This window comes from Pangasianodon hypophthalmus, chromosome 6 (genome assembly GCF_027358585.1).
Source record: "Pangasianodon hypophthalmus isolate fPanHyp1 chromosome 6, fPanHyp1.pri, whole genome shotgun sequence".
Classification (NCBI taxonomy): Eukaryota; Metazoa; Chordata; class Actinopteri; order Siluriformes; family Pangasiidae; genus Pangasianodon; species Pangasianodon hypophthalmus.
In genome coordinates this window covers 28,281,950-28,305,459 of record NC_069715.1, presented here as the reverse complement: position 1 = coordinate 28,305,459, position 23,510 = coordinate 28,281,950, and the positions used below count along the sequence as shown (strand labels likewise).

Here is a 23,510-nt window from a genome sequence, read left to right as displayed (position 1 = left end):
CTAAACTGTACTTAATGTACTTATTTTTAATGATTAAATAATAATACAAAGAAATGTGCATTGTTAAATAAAATACAAATTAAATTGAATTGAATTAAATTGAAAAGTGAGTATAAATAATGTTCCACAATATATGTATTTGCTTTTTTTTAATCATGTATTTATTTATTTATTTCAATGTATTTTTATTGTATTAATTCATTCTTTCATGATGACACTGGCCAACTGAAGATTGAAAATACACTGCTTGCTCTGACTCAGATTTGTATTCTTGTTCTGTTCATGTGGTCATATACGGACCATCTCCCTCTCAAGGTTTGACATGCCGTGCGTACTGAGATGCTTTTCTGCTCACCGCGGATGTAAAGAGTGGTTATTTGAGTTACTGTAGCCTTAGCAGTCTGGCCATTCTCCTCTGACCTCTCTCTCAACATCAAGATGTTTCCCTCACTGGAAGTTTTTTTGTTTCTCTTTCACACCACTCTGTGTAAACTCTAGAAACTTTTGTGTGTTTAAATCCCAGGAGATCAGCAATTTCTGAAATACTTAAACTCACCCATGTCACACAAACAACCATGTCATGGTTAAAGAGATCACACTGAGATGACAGTTTTCCTCCATTCTGATGTTTGATGTGAACAATAAATGAAGCTCTTGACCTGGATCTGTGTGATAATTCTGTATCAGGATTTCTGCCTGCCTGCTCTTTTCTCTGTGTTTGTCTTTCTCTCTAAAGTTATCTGTATTCTGCATCAGCCAGCATCATTCACAATGAAGTGCTGTGAGTTATCCAGCTCTACCCCTGAATCTCTCTCTCTCTCTCTCTCTCTCTCTCTCTCTCTCTCTCTCTGATTGCTGAATGGCTGGGAGAGCGGCGTGAAAGGAGGACCAGTAGGCGTGCAGGAGGTGGAGAAAACAGAGACGAGTGTTTCACTGTAACAATCCAGTGGGAGTTGATGCTCCTTTCGCCATCTCTTGTTTGCTTTGACGTTCACACATACACATGTGGCTGCTGTAGACAGCAGCTTCAGACTCTTGGTGTACTGGATGGAGGCACAGGGAGGGGCAGGTAGCCCAGGTAAGGAACATCTCTCCTTTCTAGATCTTTGCTTAACTTAGTGTCACGACCGTCCCAGATATACAGAAAAGGATATACACACATTCACAGTCTTACACACGGGCGAGTCTAAGGTATTTCACTCTAGGAATTTCATTACAGTTAACAAACTATTTGTGCAGAGGGTCTGCGTTTGTACTTTTTCACCATCCTTCTGCACATTATAATAAAACATGGCATTAAAGTAGAATTTAGCAAGAACTGCTGTATATATTTATGTTAATATGTCTTAGTTCAATTTTAAAGGGGATTCAAAATCAAGAAAAAAAATCAATTCTCATATAAAGGTGCATTCCAGCTTTTTCATCCTATTTGGATGATTTGATTTATGTGATATCATGTAAGGTGTCTTATCACCAGTATCCTTCCGAAATGGCAAAGTGATTATTACAACAAGATCTGATTGTCCTAAAAATAAAAACAGATATAAATGACCAGTGTTACTTAGTGAAAGACGAGTTATAGATTATAATCCTGAGTGATTAGTCTTAGTAATATTCAATTAATTAATGTTCAATTCAAATACAATTTTTAAAAAAATGCTTTAAAGTGATTTTTAGCTTCTATTTTATTGTTAAATGGGTTTCCAGGGCAAATCACATGTGGGAAATATTTCGCTATCTCAGCTAACTACTTCTTCTCCCTCAGCTAAAAATAAGTATTTAAATGTCATTAGAACTCTCACCTCAATTTCTGTGTTAAATTTTTTAAAACACAGACATTAGTTAGTACCTTTACTGGAAGATTTCTTTGTAATTTTGTAATATTTCATTTTCATTTATGACACACTGAAATCCTGTTATTCTGAATGACACTTTAGAAATTTATTTTATAAAGTTGTGTTATAATGGTTGATATAGTGAAGCTTTCTTCTGGGAGATGTTTATTTAGCATATATGGAAGGAGTCTCCAGTGTCAGTGGTTTTTCCAGTTTCCTTGTAAAAATGGCATTGTGTTTTTTTATTTTTTTTTCTAATTAACTTCAAGAGAGAAAAAAGACAGGCTGTTAAAGGAATGACTGTTTATAGCTCATAATGGATAAAAAAGGAACTAACTTCTTTAATGGAAATGTAACTGTAAATGGATAAAAAGTATAATGGATAAAAAGTCATTCATTAAAAAAATATAAATTGGAAAATGGCTGTGGTGTAAGAGAAATGAATGTGCTGTTATTGGAAAATAATGAACTTTGGGGTGATGACACTAACTCCACTTCATGTTGGACCACATTACACCACCATGTCTTTGATTATTTTCCCATAACTGCACACCCCCAAGTGTTTAATTCCTTAGTTAATACACATTAATAATTTTCTATAAAACTAACTGCTTTTAAAAATGTCTCATCTTTAAACCACACCTTTAGCCTGACATTTGAATGGTGTTTGACTCCATGGTTTGAAGATATTTATGAAGCACATAGTGACCAAACAGGCTTTTAGACTTGCTTTAATGAGCTGAAAACATGGCTGAAAAAAGCTGCCTGTACATGAGCAATCATGGAAGTAGCTCTATTTATATAGCACGGATGTTAAGCTGGTGTAAAATGTTGTTTTGGATGCAATGACACAGCTGACTGTGGCCACTGGGAGGTCTGATTCAGGTTCAGTCATGCATAAACACTGCAGCTCACGCCACTGTTTGCTTCTGTTTAAAAAAGGACTGCGAACTGCCTCGTCCCATTTACTGTATCCTACAGAGAAACACAATACACACAATACACAGCCTGTGAACTAACAGGTGGTAAAGAAGCATGTGCAGAAATGATTTTAGATTGTTTGCTCTTTTTCCCAGATAGTGTGAGTTTAATTTTTTTTGTTCAAAAGCCTATAAACAATGTATAGGAAGAGCCGAGTTTTTTCTGATAATGAATCTGGTACTGAATTAACGTACCTCCAGAATGCATGCTGATGAGCTTCTCAAACTTATCACTCTTGATTGGTTCAAAAAGAGCAGATTTGAATGTTCTCATACTGCTAGCAGCATAAACCTCTACTTTTCCAGCACAGTTACATTAAGGCCCTGATTTACTAAATGTTTGCATATGTGAACTTGATAACACTCATAAAAATGTGCAACCTGATATACTAAAAGCATCTATGAAGGATTGAGTTTTTCAATTTAATTCAGTCTGATTTGTAAATTTAGCCAGAGGTGACAACAATCTTCCTGAGACAACTTGAGGAAAAAACTTTGAGAGGAACCAGACTCAAAAAGAAACCTCTTCTGAGTGACACTGGAAAGTGGGATTATAAATTACAGTATTCTGTATACAGTATATACAGAATTAAAGTATACAGGTGTAGAAGAGTAAAGACAAACATGACTAAGTGTGCTGAAAGGATGTTGAACGAGTCCTGGAATCAGCACAGAACATGTCTTTATGATTACAGCAGCAGTTCTTAGAAGGTACAACTCTACCGTATGCACATCTTGTCCATTCTGCATGTTGCAAATACCAGGCGGAGTCAATGCAAATCACTTTTCCACCACAATGTGCTTTACTGCTGCCTGAAAGCCTCTTCAGGAACATGCATTGTGTGTGAACTAATACACCTGAAGGGCAGGTATTACATTTGTGGAAGACCATAAATGGTTTTGCAAGTGTTTGCAATGACCATCTCTCTGAATATTAAATATAGGCATGAAATCAGTTTATCACCACAAAAATCATGCTACTTAGGAAAACCTTTTATATCACTTCTGTTTCAGATGAGACTAAAAAAGGCCAGAAGCTGCTGAAGCCCTCAACATCAGGAGAACTGTCGAAAGAGCCTTCCCATCATTCCCGGGGTGAGGAGGAGAGAGTCGTTCCCGGACACACCCCAAGCCTGCTGCATGTCATTGACAGACGGCGTGAGTTCCGGGGTAAAGAGCGGGAAGATGGGGTTTTCTTTTTCTTTTTTTTTATTCATTTATTTTGAAATTACAAAAGTCAGTGATGTTAGTGTAGGCAAACATTGTTTAGTGTTACTCAAAAAAGCATTACCTTAGGCATCAATATGTTGGCCAGCCCGCTAATTTTCTCTGCAAAAACTCTCATCCTGCATCCTCTCATTTTTGATGATTGTTGTTTTAGAGATAAGTAATGCTAACTGCTTAGTAAGAGTGGTTTGCAAAGATATAAGAAAAATAGCTTTGTTATGGGTTACATTTTGATTTTGTGCAATACATTAGCTGCACAATAAAATAAAAATGTTACAGTTGATTATCTTCAGTTTGAAAAGTAGCTTCAGTGTAGTTAGCTACTTTGTCAAAAGGAAGTTTGGCTGTAGTTTAGTTATTTTAAATCATGAGTAGTTGTAGCGTGACAAGTTACAATTCTGAAGTAGCTTCCCCAACACTGAAGTTTATGAGCATAGAGATATATATAATCATGGTTAGTAAAAATCCCCTGCAACTCTATGTAGTTTCGTGAGCTCAAGGTTGAGAACCTATAATTCAAGTCTGTAAAATTATCTACACAATATGGCCAAAAGTATGTAGACCCCTGACCCTCACACCCATACACTATATTACCAAAAGTATTCGGTCACCTGCCTTGACTCACATATGAACTTAAGTGCCATCCCATTCCTAACCCATAGGGTTCAATATGATGTTGGTCCACCTTTTGCAGCTATTACAGCTTCAACTCTTCTGGGAAGGCTGTCCACAAGGTTGAGGAGTGTGTTTATAGGAATTTTTGACCATTCTTCCAAAAGCGCATTGGTGAGGTCACACACTGATGTTGGTCGAGAAGGCCTGGCTCTCAGTCTCCGCTCTAATTCATCCCAAAGGTGTTCTATCAGGTTCAGGTCAGAACTCTGTGCAGGCCAGTCAAGTTCCTCCACACCAGACTCTGTCATCCATGTCTTTATGGACCTTGCTTTGTGCACTGGTGCACAGACATGTTGGAAGAGGAAGGGGCCCACTCCAAACTGTTCCCACAAGGTTGGGAGCATGGAATTGTCCAAAATGTTTTGGTATCCTGAAGCATTCAAAGTTCCGTTCACTGAAACTAAGGGGCCAAGCCCAACTCCTGAAAAACAGCCCCACACCATAATTCCTCCTCCACCAAATTTCACACTCGGCACAATGCAGTCCGAAATGTACCGTTCTCCTGGCAACCTCCAAACCCAGACTCGTCCATCAGATTGCCAGATGGAAAAGCGTGATTCATCACTCCAGAGAACGTGTCTCCACTGCTCTAGAGTCCAGTGGCGGCGTGCTTTACACCACTGCATCCGACGCTTTGCATTGCACTTGGTGATGTGTGGCTTGGATGCAGCTGCTCGGCCATGGAAACCCATTCCATGAAGCTCTCTGCGTACTGTACTTGGGCTAATCTGAAGGTCACATGAAGTTTGGAGCTCTGTAGCAATTGACTGTGAAGAAAGTCGACGACCTCTTTGCACTATGCGCTTCAGCATCCGCTGACCCCTCTCCGTCAGTTTACGTGGCCTACCACTTCATGGCTGAGTTGCTGTTGTTCCCAAACTCTTCCATTTTGTTATGATAAAGCTGACAGTTGACTGTGGAATATTTAGGAGCGAGGACATTTCACGACTGGATTTGTTGCACAGGTGGCATCCTATGACAGTTCCACGCTGGAATTCACTGAGCTCCTGAGAGCGGCCCATTCTTTCACAAATGTTTGTAAAAACAGTCTGCATGCCTAAGTGCTTGATCATTTGGATGGGTGACCAAATACTTTTGGTAATATAGTGTATGTGGTTCTTCCCCAAACTGTTGCCACAAAGTTGGAAGCACACAATTGCATAGAATGTCTTTGTATTCTGTAGCATTACAATTTCCTTTCACTGAAACCTGTTCCAGCATGGTAATGCCCCTGTTCTCAAAGCGAGCTCCATGAAGACATGGTGTGTGAAGGTTGGAGTGGAAGAACTCGAGTGTCCTGCACAGAGTCCTGACCTCAACCCCACTGATCACCTTTGGGATGAACTGGAACACCGACTGCACCCCAGACCTCCTCACCCAACATCAGTGCCTGACCTCACTAATGCTCTTGGAGCTGAATGAACACAAATCCCCACAGCCACGCTCCAAACTCTAGTGGAAAGCCTTCCCAGGGAATGCTCAACAAGCACATATGGGTGTGATGGTCAGGTCCATAAACTTTTGGCCATATAGTGTCTATATGTAGGCCTATTACATGTAGCAAGCATATATGCAGCCATAAAATTCTCGAGCTTGGTTTTATCCTGTATCCTCCTATAATATCCTATGATATAAAGATGATTGGAGTAAAGGGGAACTCAAATCCATAAAGAGAGAATCTGCCTCAAGGCTTTACACACTTGAGCCAAATTTGTACACACTATCCACTGTGTCTGGGTCATCCAAAGCCAAGGGCTAAAAGGAGCCATTGTGTGACTACAGAAGAAGTGCACGGTCTGATACATACAGCAAATTAGCAACACTAACAAGGCAGGCTTTATGTACTTGTTCATTCCGAGCGAGTCGGTACCAGCACCTGCCATGCTCCGAGATCAGAAAGGAAGCAAGAGAGAAAGGGGTTTAAACCACATATAATCTCAGATTCTTGCAATATTTTAGAAAATTACCTCACCATTGTGCACATTTTTGTTAAATGCATTTGTGAGCAATATTTCCTCTTTCATTTTGATTTGTTAGCCACTTTATTTAGTCACTGATTAAAATTATTAATACAGTAACAATTGTTTGGGGCACTCCAGAGTTAAGTGTTGATGCTAAATTTTCAGATAATTTAGCTAGCTAGTGACATGGCTAATGTTAACTTGTCCAACTTAGCTGCCTGGCTAGTTAGGCAGGCTAACTTTTATATCAGAGCACATAGAAACCATGAGAAATAATCCTTGTCCATACCATCTGAGTTCAGACACCAACTCAAACATTTAGCTAATGTTAGTAGCAGTTAGCTCATACAGATAATTCACAGGAGCTGACACTTCTCTGGAATCTAGCATCACACAGTGACATACAATATGGTTGCTTTGGAAGTTTCTTTAAAATTCAGAACAAAGCTTAACACCTACTTTATTTTAAATAGGTGGAATGTGAACAGAAACCTCAATGAAACAACATGTACAATATGTTAAATCAGTATTGTCAGAATCAATAATAAATCAGCTGTGTTGATAACTAGGTTTTACTTTTCCTGCCAGAACGAGGCACATTTCATTCACATTTCACATCTCACTGATTCCAGGGTCATGTTTATAGTATCAAAGCTGATTTTGTGTCTTTTGTGGTTCAGTGTTTGCCCTGATGGTGACCTCTCAGCTCTGCTCGAGTCTCATTATTGTTTATTATCATCTAGCTGATCTCCATTGTGCAGTCCTGCCCTGTAACGATGCATCCAGAGCTCCAACCAGACCTCAAAACACAGCTACCTAGATTCTATTATCTCTCTGAAAATGCCTTTATTTTATTTTAACCTTGTCTTATCTCTTTTCTTTAATCTCATAAGTAGGAGATGAGACCAAAGATGAATTTCTTCCTTCTTACTTCTTTCTTTCTTCTTTCTACTTCAGACAGTTCATTCCTTTCTGAATGAGACCTTCTTTCACATGAAATCTAAGAATATATGTGTATTTATAGATGTAACCAATAATGAATACATTATTTATAATGAACAGATAACATGTTAACTACAGATATAGATATGAGGCATACTATTCCCTGGATTATTTTTGTTCGTTTGTTTCTTTTAGAAAGCTTGCTAGAAGGGTTCACAGGGCATCTCTAGAGGTGTACATCAGGACCATGATCCTGAGGGGTGCAACAAAAAAGTCACATACGCAGGAGGTTTATACTTTCATGTGGGCATGACCAAGTGCTCAGATTTGAAGGTTTTGGGAAAAAGAAAGGCCACATTCATGATCATGTAATTGACATGACTGTGCGGCACTGAGCAATGCATTTACAGCATTCGTTTGTTCATCCTTAGTAAAAGCCTGGTCAGGTTTGAGGTGGTTTAACTCATTTTACCAGAGGCCAAAAAATGGAATTTCTGCCTGGTTTGGGTGTGCCCATGTTCAGCCCTGAATTTATTTGTGTTGTCACACTCCACAGTAGTGGTTAATGGCTCATATGAAAATAGACACTCAGGGCTTTAAGAATTTGCAGTGTTTCATAAGTATTTCTTTTTTTACCTAGCCTACTAGGTTTAAATCTTATAATTGTATTATGGCAAGTGTATATGTTTTTTTTTACTATCAAAAAGCTTTAGTTGTGCTCTCTGTTTTCTCTCTGTATCAGTGTTATTTTGGAGAAGTGTGAATTGTTTGCTCAGCAGGGAGCTCATGCCCCTCCCCTTTCCCATCACGCTGCTCACCAGCAGCTAAACACAGAGTCATGATACTCTACACACAGAAACCCAACAGTGTGCTGACTAATCTTATAACAGACTTGTGTCAATAATTCATTTGTTTATTGAAAATGTTTTCCTTTTTCCATCCACTGGTGGAATGGAATACCAGTGTACTATGAGAAAGGGTTAAATTAGCCTACTAGTTAGAACCTACTAAAATGAACCAACTAAATTTGTTAGAAAATATTAACTGCGAGAGTGGGATAAAAAAAAAAACAGTCCCACAGACATTTTTGTTTGAGACCAGTTATAAACTGGAGTAATGTATAATGTTAATCTTCATAAAGTCCTCATTTACTCCATACATTTCTAATTCTGTTGAAATACTAATTATACCTTTTGAGTGACCAACCATTTAAAAAGGTTGTTATTTGTCATATATAAACTGATGCTCCACTGATTTGCTCACAGTTCAGGATGTTATTATTGTGCCCAGTGGTCAAAATTGGGCACTGAGACAAATGCAGTGAAAGTGACATAAGAGCAGTGGCCAGTTAATGACAGGGTTGCCAGAGAAAGATTGGGAGAGGGAAAGGGGGATTCTGGAGTTCATTAGAAACGCATGTTCACCACAGTGACCTTATTTCCCACACAAAGACTGAGAAAAAGAAGTAAAACATGTCTTCCTTTTTCGATGCCTGATTTTTTTTTTGGGCTAGCTGTGGTTTTTAGATGTAGTTGGGCTGGAAATTTAGCTGAAACCTGGCAACTCTGGTTAATGATATTTGCTCTTTTGTGTTTGTCTTGCACACTGTGATGGGACACACACCTGCTGTATCAAAAACAGTTGAACAAATGTACGTCTGAAACTGCTCAAATCTAGCTGCTAGACTGTATGCTATATGACTCTATGTTGTAAGAATTCACTAGATTGTTGCCTATAGCATAAGTTAAGTATGATAGTCTCTATATATAAGAATATAGAACAAATATGTACTGGGATTGTGCATGTAATCAGATGAACTCATCTGTTTTTTGAGCATCATCATCATCATTAGATCCTACTGAGAATACTGAAATAGGTGCATTATCGAGACTGCCAACATCAGCAGGAGTTGCCAGAAGTGAAGCTTGGCATAATTCCGTCTGTTTGTATGTTTTATGAGAAGACAAAGACAAGTACAAAAAACCCCACATGCCCAGATTTTGGTTGGATGTGATCGCTGTGTGTGCACACTGTATTTATTTATTTATTTATTTTTTATCTTTTTGTAATTTAATAATTGGTTTTGATAAGAACAGCTTCCGTTCTTCATCTCTTCCGTAGTAGATGTTGCTGGAAGGGAAAAAGTGTTAGTGATCAATTATTCAAGCAGAAGCGAGGTGGGTTAGCAGAGGAAAATAGGGGAGGGTGGGGGGTGTTATGTGAAATAACATAAGCAATGAGGTTGAAGCCGCAAAATCTGTTTAAAATGTGGAGGATAGGAGAAGGAGGAGGACATAGTGCACTGCTTAAATCTAATTCTTCCACAATCTAATTCTCAAGCTAGATTACTTTCTTATTTCTGTTTTTTGTCTCACTTTGTCTTCATTTTTCCCCACCCCCTCCCTCTTCAGGGGGTTTAGTGAAAGACAGGCGTGGGTGTGCACCTCCTGCGAGCTCTGCTCTCACTCTCCCTCTCTCTCTCTCTCTCTCTCTCTCTCTCATAAACAAATAGCAGGTGTAGCCCAATCTACAAACCCTCCACTCAGATCTACATCCTAAGATGTCCCTTTTCCTTATACTTAATACAAATGTGAAGGTATTATTAAATAAATATAGGCTTCATCTGTAACACATTATATACCATGTACACCAGAGCGTTGTTTAAATCGTGATAAGAATTGATCAGAAGGTGTGGAATAATTTCCTGTAACAGCAGCACTGACAGTAGTTCTGGCTGAAATTCAAATAACAGGCTTATATTAAATCACTTTTTCTAATATGTTATAATTTACATAAAAACAACTAATTCACAGGCTTGTATGGCCACATAATCAAAGGCTAATAATAAACAAACAAACAAACAAACATGTCTGATCATCTACACTGATCATCTACATCTCACCCAACTGCCACATGATCATTACCAGTATAGATATGAAAAATCCCAAAGTGTGGAGCTGATTAAACTGACTGACTTCCCATCTTCATCTATATCATCAAAAGGACAGCCAGCTGTGCTCCAGGCTCTGCTAATCGAACAGCCTGGCCTTCATTAAGCCCGACCCTTACCGTGAACACATACCGTATGCATGCATGTATGACTGAGTGAAGAAAGAGAGCTTTCAGAAGCAAAAACAAAAAAACTGCCAAAGGCTCATCTTGTATGTCTGGTTCACCCCCCAGGGAATGAAGACTCAATAGGAGACTTCAAAGCCTGGAGAATCTGTCTGGTTCCATACCTGTCTTCTTGTCTTCTTTCTTTATCCACACAACATGAAAAGTGTAAGGTTTTAAGACAGGACGAAGACCGTTAGCAGCTTCAAAGCAGTCATTATGCAGAAACCTACACTACAGGAAAGAGTTTTTAAAAAATCCACAAAATCCAAAAATCCAGCAGGCTCCTTTGTAAAAATGGAAAGATTAACATGCTATGTTTACTAGAAAATATAACATTATTATATCTGTTTAATTCTTGATTCTGGTTTTGTATGGCTGTGTGTAATCTAATGCTAATAATAAACACTAAAAATGTGTTTGTATTACTGTACAAAGATTCTATAATCATTGATATAGTGACATTATTTAATATTTATTTAATCTTTGATATAATGACATTATTATTTTTGGAAGGAGTCTCCAGTGTCAGTGCTTTGTAATTATTTTTGGAAGGAGTCTCCAGTGTCAGTGCTTTGTGATTATATGTAATTATAGGTTTTCTACAACTGGAAAGTCTTCAGGACAAAAAAAGTTGTGTTTTGTGTTTCTTTGTAACACAACATGCAATTCTTTGTCTTAGTGAGGGAACAATGTGTATACTTGCTATAACATAAGTGACAACAGGAACTGGTTTCGCAGATGTTCCCCAACATTAAATGTATAATAAACAGAAAAAAAATGTATGATGTAATTCTTTAATAAAGAAAAATAAATATTGTTGGAAAATTAGTGTTCAATATGTGTCAGTGACCATCTTCAAATCCTGGTGATGTTGTGTTGCAGAGCCTCTGAGCAGCGTTTCCTCTCTCGAGGTTCACTTCGACTTGCTTGACCTGACAGAACTCACGGACATGTCCGACCAGGAGCTGGCTGAGGTCTTCGTCGATTCTGATGAAGAAAACCCCGAGTCACCTGCGAGTGAGTCCATCATACACACCATCCAGGCTCTCTCATTGAGAAATTATTGCTGTTGCCTTCAGTGGTGTGTGACATCATCTGTTTGTCATCATTATATATAACTCATACAGCCAAGAAAGATTAGACTTTAATAAAGATGAACAGGAACATCTTTAGTAGCATATAGTGCAGCGTAATAAAGAAATATGAAGGAGATTAATATAGCAGAGTATATTAATCTACACAACCTGCTTTTTAAATAGTCATACCAGGTGTACAACAGAGGAAAAAGTGTTGCCCTAAAAATATACCTAAAACTAGTGTTATGACCCAAAAACAGATTTTTCCCCAATAAAAGTCTTTTATTTATTTTTATTTAATCTTTGCCTGTAATTTTGTGTTTATTTCATTGCGTAGTCTCATGAAGGTGCCAATAATCATACGAGCGCTAACACAAGAAATTTGGTATTCATGAAAATCCCTTTAATTCAGAAAAGCATTTGTAACCTACTCGTGCTCCTGAGTGTGTGTGTAAATTTACGCATTAAAAGACTAACTAATGTAAACCTCCACTTGATCGACTTTAAATCATATCATTTGCATGGATTACTGCACTTTCTTATCTGGAATATACTGTCGAGTTCAAATTGCTTATTTTTCTTACGTTTACAGCAATCAGCTGATGGAAGATTTAGCATTCGTTTTTTATTATTATTAATATTATATATTATTAAGTATTTGTATTGACATAGAAGTGTGTCAAAATAACTTCCACTTCAGCCTTTCAGGCTTCACCCTGATCACGTTTTTCAGGCTCCCAGCTGTCTGTGCATTTGACCTTTTATGGAGTTTTGTGAGCATCACTACAAGCAAATGAGTTGTGTCAGGAATGCCCTTTGCACTCTAAGGGTGATCAGCATACACAAACGAGCATAAAGAAATTCAGTGTTTCTGAAACTTTTGCATATCTGGCAGAAAAATTTAGTTCAGTTTGGCTTATACAAACTTTGCAGAGAAATTTACTGAAAGAGTGATAAATGAGTCTCGTTGTTTGTTTATCGACTGATTGAAAAGAAATGTGTTTTTTGGCAACAAGGCCACCCATGAGAAAACCTATAAACTCTGTAAACTCTCCAAATAACGTAATGGCATAATTAATGTGAAATTCCTTTTTAGTTATCTTACCTGCTTTTTCTTCTTATTTAAAGTCCATGTCTTTTGCAGCTACATAGTTTTTCCGACGGTTCAGAGCTGCACGGTTAGACACTTAACTGATTAAAAGCATGCATTTTGTTTGAGATCCACGGTCTGTAGTTGTTACGGAAGGTTTTAAATAGTGATTGGATTGGAAGCAGTCCAATCTGCAAACTCTGATTTCTGTGGAACCCCCTCCTGTGTCTGAGAGAATGTGACAGCTTTGTAGCAAACACACAGCACAGAGAACAGCCATCTGTCCTGTAGAGTGTGTGTCTGTGTGTGTGAAAATGCATATGAGGAATGTGTGTCCATCACTGCAGCAGCACTGCTCATGTGTCTCGAAATGCATTTCTTTTTAATTGTGACACCAATCTTCATTGACAACTTTAGTAAATTATACTGAAACTACAAAACATAAATGCTTCAGTTACATTAATTACACTCATTTGTTACATTTGTTCGTTCAGTCATCACTTGGTCAAAGAACTATTTTTGCGCCTATATGAACTTGTCTAGTAACACAAAAATGGATGCTTTATAACTGCTATGCATGCACATAAATGCTTCTGTTCTTAATATTAAATTTCTCCACAAACATGAAATAAAATAATCTTGAGTATCTAAGGCACACTATTAACTGACAATAACAATATTTACATGACGTTATTAAAATCTTAGAATGGCTCTTGCAATAACTGACCAGATTCTTATCATCATGGCCACAGTCAGCCATGATGAACTCCGGCAAGGCTGACTAAATAATTCACGTGGCACAAAATGTCTTCCTGCTCATTAAACGAAAAAAAAAATGACGTAAGTCAGTTAGCTAAGTTTAGCTAAGCTGACCAATCTCGCACATAGGATTTCCTTTAAGCCAAAATTTGTGATTACATTTAAAATACAAAGAACGCTGCACTCATTTTAAGTACTATTTCTACCACACTGTGTGATGTGTTTTCTTATAACCAGTGGTGACAGCACAACTGCTGTGTGCAACCGGTCACACAAATTACAGACTCTGTCTGGATGCTAGTGCTGCTAATAGGGAACGTTTTCCAGCACGCAGCATGCAGTAGTAGTATAAACAGCTCCATTCCCCAGCACGGGGTGCAAATGTGACATGTGGAGTGGGTTAAAATGGGTGCATAAGAGAGGAAAAGCAGTTAGACAGACACTTTACAGTAGTGAGGCTCACTGAAGAGGCGTATTATCCTCATCTAATTATACAGCGTACTCGCTAGCTATTAGACTTAGCCGTGCATCATCCTGTCAGCCTTTGGAAACATGCCAGCGCATTAGCGGATGCAATATTGGCAATATCATGCAATATTGAGGTATTATGTATTTTTAGACAAATACAGGTATTATTGAATGATATATACTGTATATCTACTGTATATGGACGGTATATACAGTGTGGCCGACAGACCGCTTAAAAAAATCTGGAATTACTGTCGATTTAAAACTAGAAAACTGGAAATAAACAGGAAGTTAAAAAAATTAAACAAAGAAAGTAAATATTCAGTATTCAATGTTCAGGGTTTTCACTATTGCTAGTTCACTATTAAAATTTAGGCAATTTTGTAAACTTGACCCATTGAACTCCTTTGTGCAAAAGGTCAGATATTGCTCGAGGCTAATCCCTCAGGTTTTACACAAACTTGTGGAGTCCATGCCAGCTCAAGTGAACGCTGTCATTAAAGCAAAACGGAGACATATGAAATCCTATGAAACTGTGAAATTCTTGTAAATATTTCTAAAATTCTACTTTTCACTCAAGTCGTTGGTTCTAATACCATTTGTAATGAAAATGTTTGATATATAGATATATATTTTTGATGAGCATAAGCTTTTCATAAGCTGTCTTTTTTCCTCTTTATTTTCTTTCCTCTTTTTTGTATGTTTTTTTTTCTTTTTCTCTTTTTTCCTAGCTTAGGGGTGGTTTTAACTGTAAATTTTTTGCTAACAACATGCTTATTGTTCTCTGGAAGGGGGTGGTGTGTTTAAAAATAAATAAATAAATAAATAAATAGTAGTAGAGGCTGATGCCTTGTTTATTAGAACAATAATCATCATAAAATTGTAATATCACAATATTTTAGAAAAGTGAGCCCTGTATTCTGTGAGTCCTGGCTTTATCTCTACTCTCCTGTTTCATTCATCTTTGTGCTTAAATTTCGACCCGTCCTCTCCAGACTAAACAATGGCGTCTACACTAATGTAGCGTGTTTCCTTCCTTCATGAGAAACCAGATGCATCTGTAATGAGCCTGGAGAAATGTGGCAGCTCCTGAGCACAGGTGCAAGAGCAGAGGAGGAGGAGGATGAGGAGGAGGGGAAGGAGGAGGAGGAAGCAGGGCAATGAAGCCAAACACCGCCTACACACTGCGCACTTCAGATGGTTTTATTGGAACAGTGACAGTGCGGCTGGCCACTGTCTAGCCTCTTGTCTGGTAAATGGATGTTTTTGCACATGGCTAATGGGTTTAAGTGGACAGCCATGAGAGAGCCAACATCAAGCTCTTCCTGTCAAGTGTCTCACAGAAGGCATTGGTGGAGGCATGAGTGTGACCTTGTCTAGGACACAGACACACATGTACAACCACTCCAACACTCCAGAGTGATTCGAGATGAATCATGTGCCCCTCGGTTGTCAATAATCCAAACGTGACCATCACTGTGTCGCACCATCGATGGGTTTTTCTCAAGACAGATTCTTTCTCAAGTTAATTCTGTTAATATTAGCTTAAGTGAAAGGAAAACTTGATGGCAAATCACAGGTTAATGTTAATGCAGATGTGGTGAAGTTTTCTCTAAGGAGACATTTATTTTTATTTCATAAAAGTTTATCTTCCATAACTTTTATGGAAGGAGTCTCAAGTGTCAGCGCTTTGTTACTGTCAGTAAGCTTTCCAGCACAGGAAAGTCTTCAGGAAGGAGTTCACACATTGTGGTTTCTTGTTAACATGACAAACTGAATTTTTCCATATTATTATCTATTAGAGAGAGAAAAAGTGAGTCTAATGAGGGAAAGACTGTTTATAGCTGCTATAATGTAAGTGATAAGAGGAAGTTACTTACAGACTTTCCAGAGCATTAAATGTAATGATGAAAGTACTGATGATAAAACTGAATGTATCATTCTTTAATTAATAAAAAAAAATAATAATTGTTGACAAATTGCTCTGGTTTAAGAGGTATAAAACACTTCGGGATAGGCTCTTATAGGAAAATAACATATACAAAGAAAATAAAAATTAATCAAAGTAACAGTCACTCTGCTTCATCACACCACCCCGTCATTGATCAATTTCTTATAACAGCACGGCACGGAGTGTTTTATTTCTCACTAATGGCCAAACGCAAATTCCACCCGACTCAGCTTCACGGTAAAATTGCATCGTTGTGATAGTATCCAGAATCCAGACTAATGTACATGGATGTGTTTGCAGCTGTTCCACAGTACAGCTGCATTATCTCTTCATCTTACTCCAATTCTTATATGCCTGGTTTAAATCGGATGTGGGTGTGAACACAGTTGTTCTTACACATCTGCTAAATATCAGTGTATTAGCATCTATATCTAAAGAATTCATGCTAGCACAATCTCAGTTAAAATCCTGCATTACAGGCCCGAGTAAGAGATGAAAGGTATTTCTGGAGGGCAGGAGGAGGCTGTTTGTATTCGAGGGCGTATTGGACATGAATCACAGGACTCTATAGCCTCTCTGTGATGTACAGAGGTGCTTTGTGTCTCCATCAAAAACATATTCTTAAGGCAGGGGTGAAAAAAGTGCTGAGAAATGATACTTAAGTGATAGTACTGATAATGTCAAAATCTTCATTTGAAAGTGGAAGAAATGAAAAAGTTGTTACTTTTAAATATAGTCAAGTATTAGTATAGTATAGTCAAGTGTAAATCTAAAAAGTAAACGTTTTAACTGATAAAATTAAGTTAATGTTATGTGTTCATGTCAAAAGTAACTTTAATTACTCATCTAAAACTCATGGCGATTTTCAATTTTAAAGCAACTACACCATTTTGCCTGAAAACATCATTCAATCTCTGTAGGTTTGCTGCTCATATGCATGCCTAATGAATGAATTAAAAGTAAAATATCATGTAAATAACCAATATTTACCATTGCTTCCCAGAATTTGACTTGCTAACACTAGCCCATTATTTTAGCTAACTGCATTAGCAAAGAAAACAGGGTAACTTAGTTAAATATAGCCAGTTAATGTTAGTAAATTACCTCAACATGCTTTTTCAAATTAAATGGAACTCATGGCTTCTAGGGAGGTAAAGGAGATGTCTCATTTTATAAAAATTTTTGCTTAATCTAGAATTAATGAAGTACAATTAATCCAGTATTTTCCACCCTTATCCTCAAGCTAGTACAAAACACAGAGATGTGTTATATATCTGAGGACGCCCTCTTGTTTTCTACTTTCTAAAAATGAAAGAAAGAAAAAAACAATAAGGGAAGAAACTTGTATTTGATTCCAGCACAGTTTTAGTCATGTAAATTGTCCCTTTAGAGCTGCGAGCATGTCTGTCCATCACTACGGCAGGATTTTATCATCCTACGCATCAGCTGAAGCGTGCAGGCTTTCTAATGGCCATCATATGGGACAAAGCAGAGAAGGCACAGACAACATATGACGTGTGTTTGGGAGCAGTTGGAAGCCTGACTCACTGTTCTCTCTGACAGATTAAATGCCATTCAAATCAAATACAAGTACAGCTTTACAGTGTACAGTGTTTCTAAAGAGCAGAAATTGCATCACAGTCATAAGGCTGGTCCTGTGAGAGATGCTTTAAATGCCAGAAAGATGAAAAAAGCTCCTCTTGCTTTTACATTTCCAGCAGTAAGCAGATGCTCTTATCCAGAGCAACTTAAAGTGCTTGGTTGTCTCTATCAAAAACAAATCGATCTGACAGGGGGAGGTTAGTACAGGAAGAAATGAAAACATACAAGTCAAGGGATTTTTAAAATAAATTAAATAGGTGTTAATAGAAGTGCCTAGTGAAGATGGAGGACTTTAGTCTTTAGCTTGTACCTTGAGGGATGGTGGGTCAAGTTGAGCCGTGCTAGAGAGGGAGCCTTCAGGTCAGTTTTTGGCTTTGTAGGCAAGCATCAGTGTTTTAAATTTGATGTGGCCAGGTACAGGAAGCCAGTGGAGGGAACGCAGCAATGCGGTGAAGTGGGAGAACTTGGGGAGGATGAAAACAAGTCATGCAGCTGTATTCTGGTCCAGTTACAAGGGTCAGGTGGCCCAGAGGAGCGCCAGTGTCCACTGGTGAGATGACAAGGAACTGAACAAGCACCTGAGTGGCCTCTGTGGATAGAAATGGCTGGATCTTCCTGATACTGTAAAGGAGAAGCCTGCATGACCGACTCAGGTTATAAGAGATGAGAATATTAGATGTTTGTTAAGAACTACACCAAGGTTGTGTGTGGTGTCAGATGATGGGATCTGAATGTTAGACATAGTTAAGACCATCATTGTCAAGTCCAAGATTAAGACTAGCCGAGATCGAGTCAAGGCCGAGTCTCAAGGGAGGCTGAGGCCAAGTCAAGATCGACTCCATATAAAAGCAAGACCAAGTCAAGAAAGAGTCTGAAAACCATCAGATACTGTTCAAGGCCAAGCCTTTACTTCAACTAGTTGGCTTCATTTGTGTATTTTGCCAATGATTAGGCTGTTTTTTAGGAGTAAGAAAAGACAAAATCTCTTGTGCATGCAAAAAAATTATAAAAACGGTCTTGGTCAAGATCAAGAACAAAGTTAGTGAGACCAATGCCCAAGACCAAGCACAAATGCCAATAAATCTGAGACTAGTCCAAGTCAATAAGAAAACACCTTGAGACCAGACTCACAGCACTAATTAGAAATGTGTTTGGTGAATATATCATAAGTGTATTAAATATGTATTTGTTTGCAGGGTTGATTCGGAGCTCAGGAGCCATAATTACAAGTAACAAAAATAGTCTAAATTAAATATAATTTTTTAATGTGTGATTATAAATGTGGACTTTTTGTCTACTAGCATTTAAGGAATTTTCAGGTATCCGTATTTTTCTTCCCTTCGTCTGTTCATGTCTGTGTTTCATCCACTTTTGAATGAGAGTTTTCACTGTTGCTCACATTAAACCCTTTTCTTTTCCCTCTTCCTCTTATTTGTGAAAGGCCAGTATTCACTCCTTTCCATCTTGTGACCTAAAATTAGTTTTCTTGACTCATATTGAACTCGACTGTTCACAGCAAACAGTTCAAGAGTTTGAGACTTTGGTAACTTTTCAAGCTATAAATAAGACACCACATCACTATTGAATTATTGATTCTGATTGTTCAGAAAGCATTGATTCATTTTAAATAACAGCAACTTTAATGTTTATCATGTAACTTTATCGTTTCTATAGTAACAGCTCAACAATCTACAATTGTATTGTCTTATTAACTTCAATAGAAAGTGATGGAATGACTGTTTACAGCTGCTATAACATAAGTGATAACCAGGAAACTACAACTTGTTTCGTGAACGTTCCACAACAATAACTGCAATTTTAAATGGATAAAAATATTATATGTTGTTCTTTAATAAATACCAGATTGTAATCTGTAGTATAATTGCTCTCATATAAGAGGAATAAAACACTTCAAGGTGGTAACATTAACTGTAATTTGTGTAGGATTGCATCACACCATACCATCGTTGATTATTTTTCTATAACAACACAACCCCAAGTGTTTTATATGTTACTTAACAAGGTAAACATGTAATGAGTGTCTTAAGTCATTAGACATCTTAATGAGGCAGATCCAAATAGATTATTACAGTATGTTAAGGGTGATGCTTGCTAATAAAGATAAAAATAACAAAACACTATTATGTGAACATGGAAATAAACTGTAAAATAGAGGCTTGTTTGTTGTTAGAGGGGTGCAAACTTTTGCACTCAACCATAAAATTGAAAAGAAAATAGCTAGAATTAAAAATAAATCTTGGAGATTTAATCATGCTCATAACAGAGTGAGACAGTGAGATAGTGACAGGCAAACAGATAAAAGGCGAGTGTCAGCATGAGACCAGGCCGTTTCAGCATCCATATTCATGAGCCGTCACTCAAATGCCACAGCGGCGTACTTGAATGAACTTGAAGCTGATTGGAATTCCAAGTGTTACCTGATCAACTGTCTGTACACGATATGCAAAGTGCAATGCACAACAAGGTCAAAGGATGAAGCAGAGTCTGTCCCATGCACACAAAAACCTGCAACGCTCAATATAACTACGTGGAAAAAATACAGATCTTTAAACATCTCAGCAACTTGTTCGATCTGTTTAAAAAGTGGCCCTGCGTGTGTGAAATATTTATTACAACCCACCCTGGACTTCATAAATCTCAGTAAGTAGTGATTTATGATTTCCTCATTATCTTAAAAAGTTAGTGTTACTTGTCTAAGTGGTACGGATTGTGTCTGGGTAGGAATGCTGAAACGAACATTCAGGAAAACATGTTTAATTTGCAAATGTTTTCTGTTAAGTGGCATGAGGACTGCAGATTTCACACCAGAGCTAAACAGAAACATTAAAACACTGAGCAGAAGGGAAATAGGAAGTTTATAGCCTGCAAGCACACAAAGAAAAAAAAAAAAAAACAGGACAAGCTAGCTGCATTTGGCCCCACCTGAGCGAAAGTTTGCTGATGTCATATGTATCATGCCTGGCGTATTATTACATTAATAATAATAAGATAATATTATTAATAAGATTATTCTTAATTACTGAAATACATGCAAGGGAAGGAAGCACACACCCGCCACATTGAGCACAGTGTGTGGCAACTTGCAACAGACAAAAATACTACAATCTCTAATTCATCACACAGCTAAGAGGTTCTCCAACATGATACAAAAAAGCTTTAATTCAATTTAAATTTAAAAGTGGCTCTTTTTCTAACTGTTGTATCAGCAGGAGAGTCCACCTCAAACATTGGATCTGAATTTAACCACACTCTGAAAAACCACACCCTGTTCACAATAAAAAGAACAATGGATAATATCCAGTTTGTCAAATCCCACAGTGCAATGCAGCAAGGTAGCAGGTACAGAATACCCATAATGTATGAAGTAATTGAAGTATGAAGGAAGCCATGTTGAAAAACAGGACTAGTTTTTGGTTAAAAGAAGATTAACCAAAAGAAGTTAAAAAAAAAAAAAAAAAACTGGAAATTTCCAGCATAAAACTGAGAATTTATTGGTACAGTGCGCCATCTCATGGTGCTACGGTGCATAATTCAAAATTATTTATCTAAACTATACCAACAGAACAATAAAATAAAGTCAGCATTTGGGGAAGAAATCTCTAGACTTACAGTTAAGTGCAAAAATTTGTACACCCCTGCTTTAAGTTGATAAAACCAACAAGTGAGGTGAGTTCGGTTTTGGTTTTACAGATTATTTTTTGTTTAATCAATTTCATATCTGTGTGCACGCTGTGCACATTTCCAAGCTTTCTTTAATACAAACAAACAAAAGAAACAATAGTATGCCTCCTATCCACTGTCTTTGTATTCGTTTAGAATATGTTATCTGTTTAATATGCATAATGTATTCATATTCGTTTACAGGCCCATACTATTATCACAGAAATCTATTAATCAAGAAGCAAACTACTAACCACAAATTGCTGAAAGAAAATAAGAGCAAATTGTGTTGAATCTTGAAACAGTCAGAGGAAATCAGATGAAGCAGAGGAAAAGGTTTTATCTGAAAGGAACTGTCTGCTTGTCTGCTGCACTCAAATAACCAGGCTGTGATGGACAAGTCAGCCATGTGGATAACACAAAAAAAGCTTCTGCACTCTCCTTTCTTTTCCAAAATCCCTAACATGGGGTCGCGTCAGAATGAGACAGCACGGAATGCTAGAGTCTGACTGTGTGTGTGTGTGTGTGGGTGTGTTTGTGTGTTCTCAGGTTATCACCCACACCCAGGCAGAGGAAGCTACCTGCGCTCTCCCTCTTGGACGCGCTGCAGTAAGCCAGAGCAGTCGCACGACCGGAAGCACCACAGCGATTCAGACAGCACCGACTCCTATCACAAACTGGAACGGCCCAAAAAACCTTGAGAGAAACACAGCCGGGACGCACACAGCTGGATCACGTTAACACACAGCCCCGTGGTGCTAAAGACAATAAAATGCTCTCGTCCTGCAGGAAGTATGGCAGCAATACAGAGCAACACAAACAGCCCTGGCATGTCTACATCCGATTTTTCTGAAGGGCTTTAATTGGTCTGGGTTCATTGAAAAAGTTTATTCCTGGAGCTCAGCTTTGAGTAAAACGGGGAGAACCAGGACAGGAGTTAGTGAGACATCATAACATCTTGTGTTTGAGTGACGTATAGTTTGTCGCTTTTGAAAAAGTAACAGGATGAAGTGAGTGTAAATAATAATGCTCCTTAAGCAAGGCAGAAAGGAAGCTACCAGAAAAGCCTGTATATTAAGGATCGTAGGACACACACACACACACACACACACACACAAATTCCCACAAAGTCTCAGATGCCAAGAAACCTTTTTAAACACTGTGTATAATAGACATTTCTTAACCTTTAAAAATAGAACAAATGGTTAATCAACTCTCCAGTTTGAAATCAGATGTTGGACTGAAAATGTGATTTAGGTTTAATCTGATTATTACTTTAGACATAAAGGTGTGCTTAGGGATTTTGGCAATATAACATATAAAAATGAATGTTTTTGTCCAGAGAGACTTTCTCCTTTGAGTCGATATTTTATTACAGCTCATGAAATGAAAGCAGAATTTCACCGAAATATTACAAAGTTTACAAATTTTACAAAAGAATTGTGTTGCTTAAAAATCACTGATCTCACCTTTAAAGGATCTACATCATGGAAATCGACTTTATCCTCATTTTTAAGAAGTTGCTTAAAGTCTGCAATTGTTAGAGGGTGACATTTTTATTTGCATTGTATTAATAATTATTTTACACATTCAGTTCTGCTCATCCTGAAGAGTACTGAATAATTATAGAGTTGACTGTATGTAGGTCAGATATTTAATGGTTACCTTTAGACATTGTTACTCATGACATCAACAAGAGATACAGTATTGAATGTATGTGTAGCAGTAACATACATGTAGTAGTCAGCTTTAAGACTTCAAGCTTTAATTAAGAAAAGATCTTTCCATATTTTTGTCATATTGTTTTAATGCACTGCGTTTCTCATATCACATCACTGATGCTACAAGTGTTTTTGAAAAGTATAAACCAGGTGTTGCACAACCAGCACTAATTTACAATTTACAAGTCTTAACATCTGTATAAATAGTCCAGTTGTCCTGAAACTCAATAACAAGACAATTTTCTGTCACAAACCATTCACACATTAAAAAGAAAAATACAAGGAACCTTTGATCTGTTTAATTTCTGAATTCAAGTAAAATATTTGTAAAAACTGCCTGTTTGGAAATACAGAAAAATGGCAGACACATAGAACGAACACATCAGGATTGAGTTAAAAAACAGAAATTTCCAGGCTGTCTCTTG

The 23,510-nt window shown here is 37.6% G+C and overlaps 1 protein-coding gene across 2 annotated transcripts; it reads left to right on the top strand.

Annotated features, from left to right (window-relative positions):
* Window positions 1-906: 906 nt before the first annotated feature.
* On the top strand, window positions 907-23,371 carry LOC113526564 (dysbindin domain-containing protein 1). 2 transcript variants are annotated; one of them, XM_026913729.3, is made up of 4 exons: window positions 907-1,078; window positions 3,830-3,973; window positions 11,620-11,754; window positions 21,914-23,371. In XM_026913729.3, exons 1-4 carry the CDS (start codon window positions 1,048-1,050, stop codon window positions 22,063-22,065), a joined length of 462 nt encoding a protein of 153 aa, XP_026769530.1. In that variant the 5' UTR covers window positions 907-1,047; the 3' UTR covers window positions 22,066-23,371. The 2 variants fall into 2 exon arrangements, with proteins under 2 accessions (XP_026769530.1, XP_026769529.1); XM_026913728.3 differs by having other exon boundaries at window positions 908-1,078; window positions 3,830-3,985.
* The last annotated feature ends 139 nt before the right edge of the window (window positions 23,372-23,510 follow it).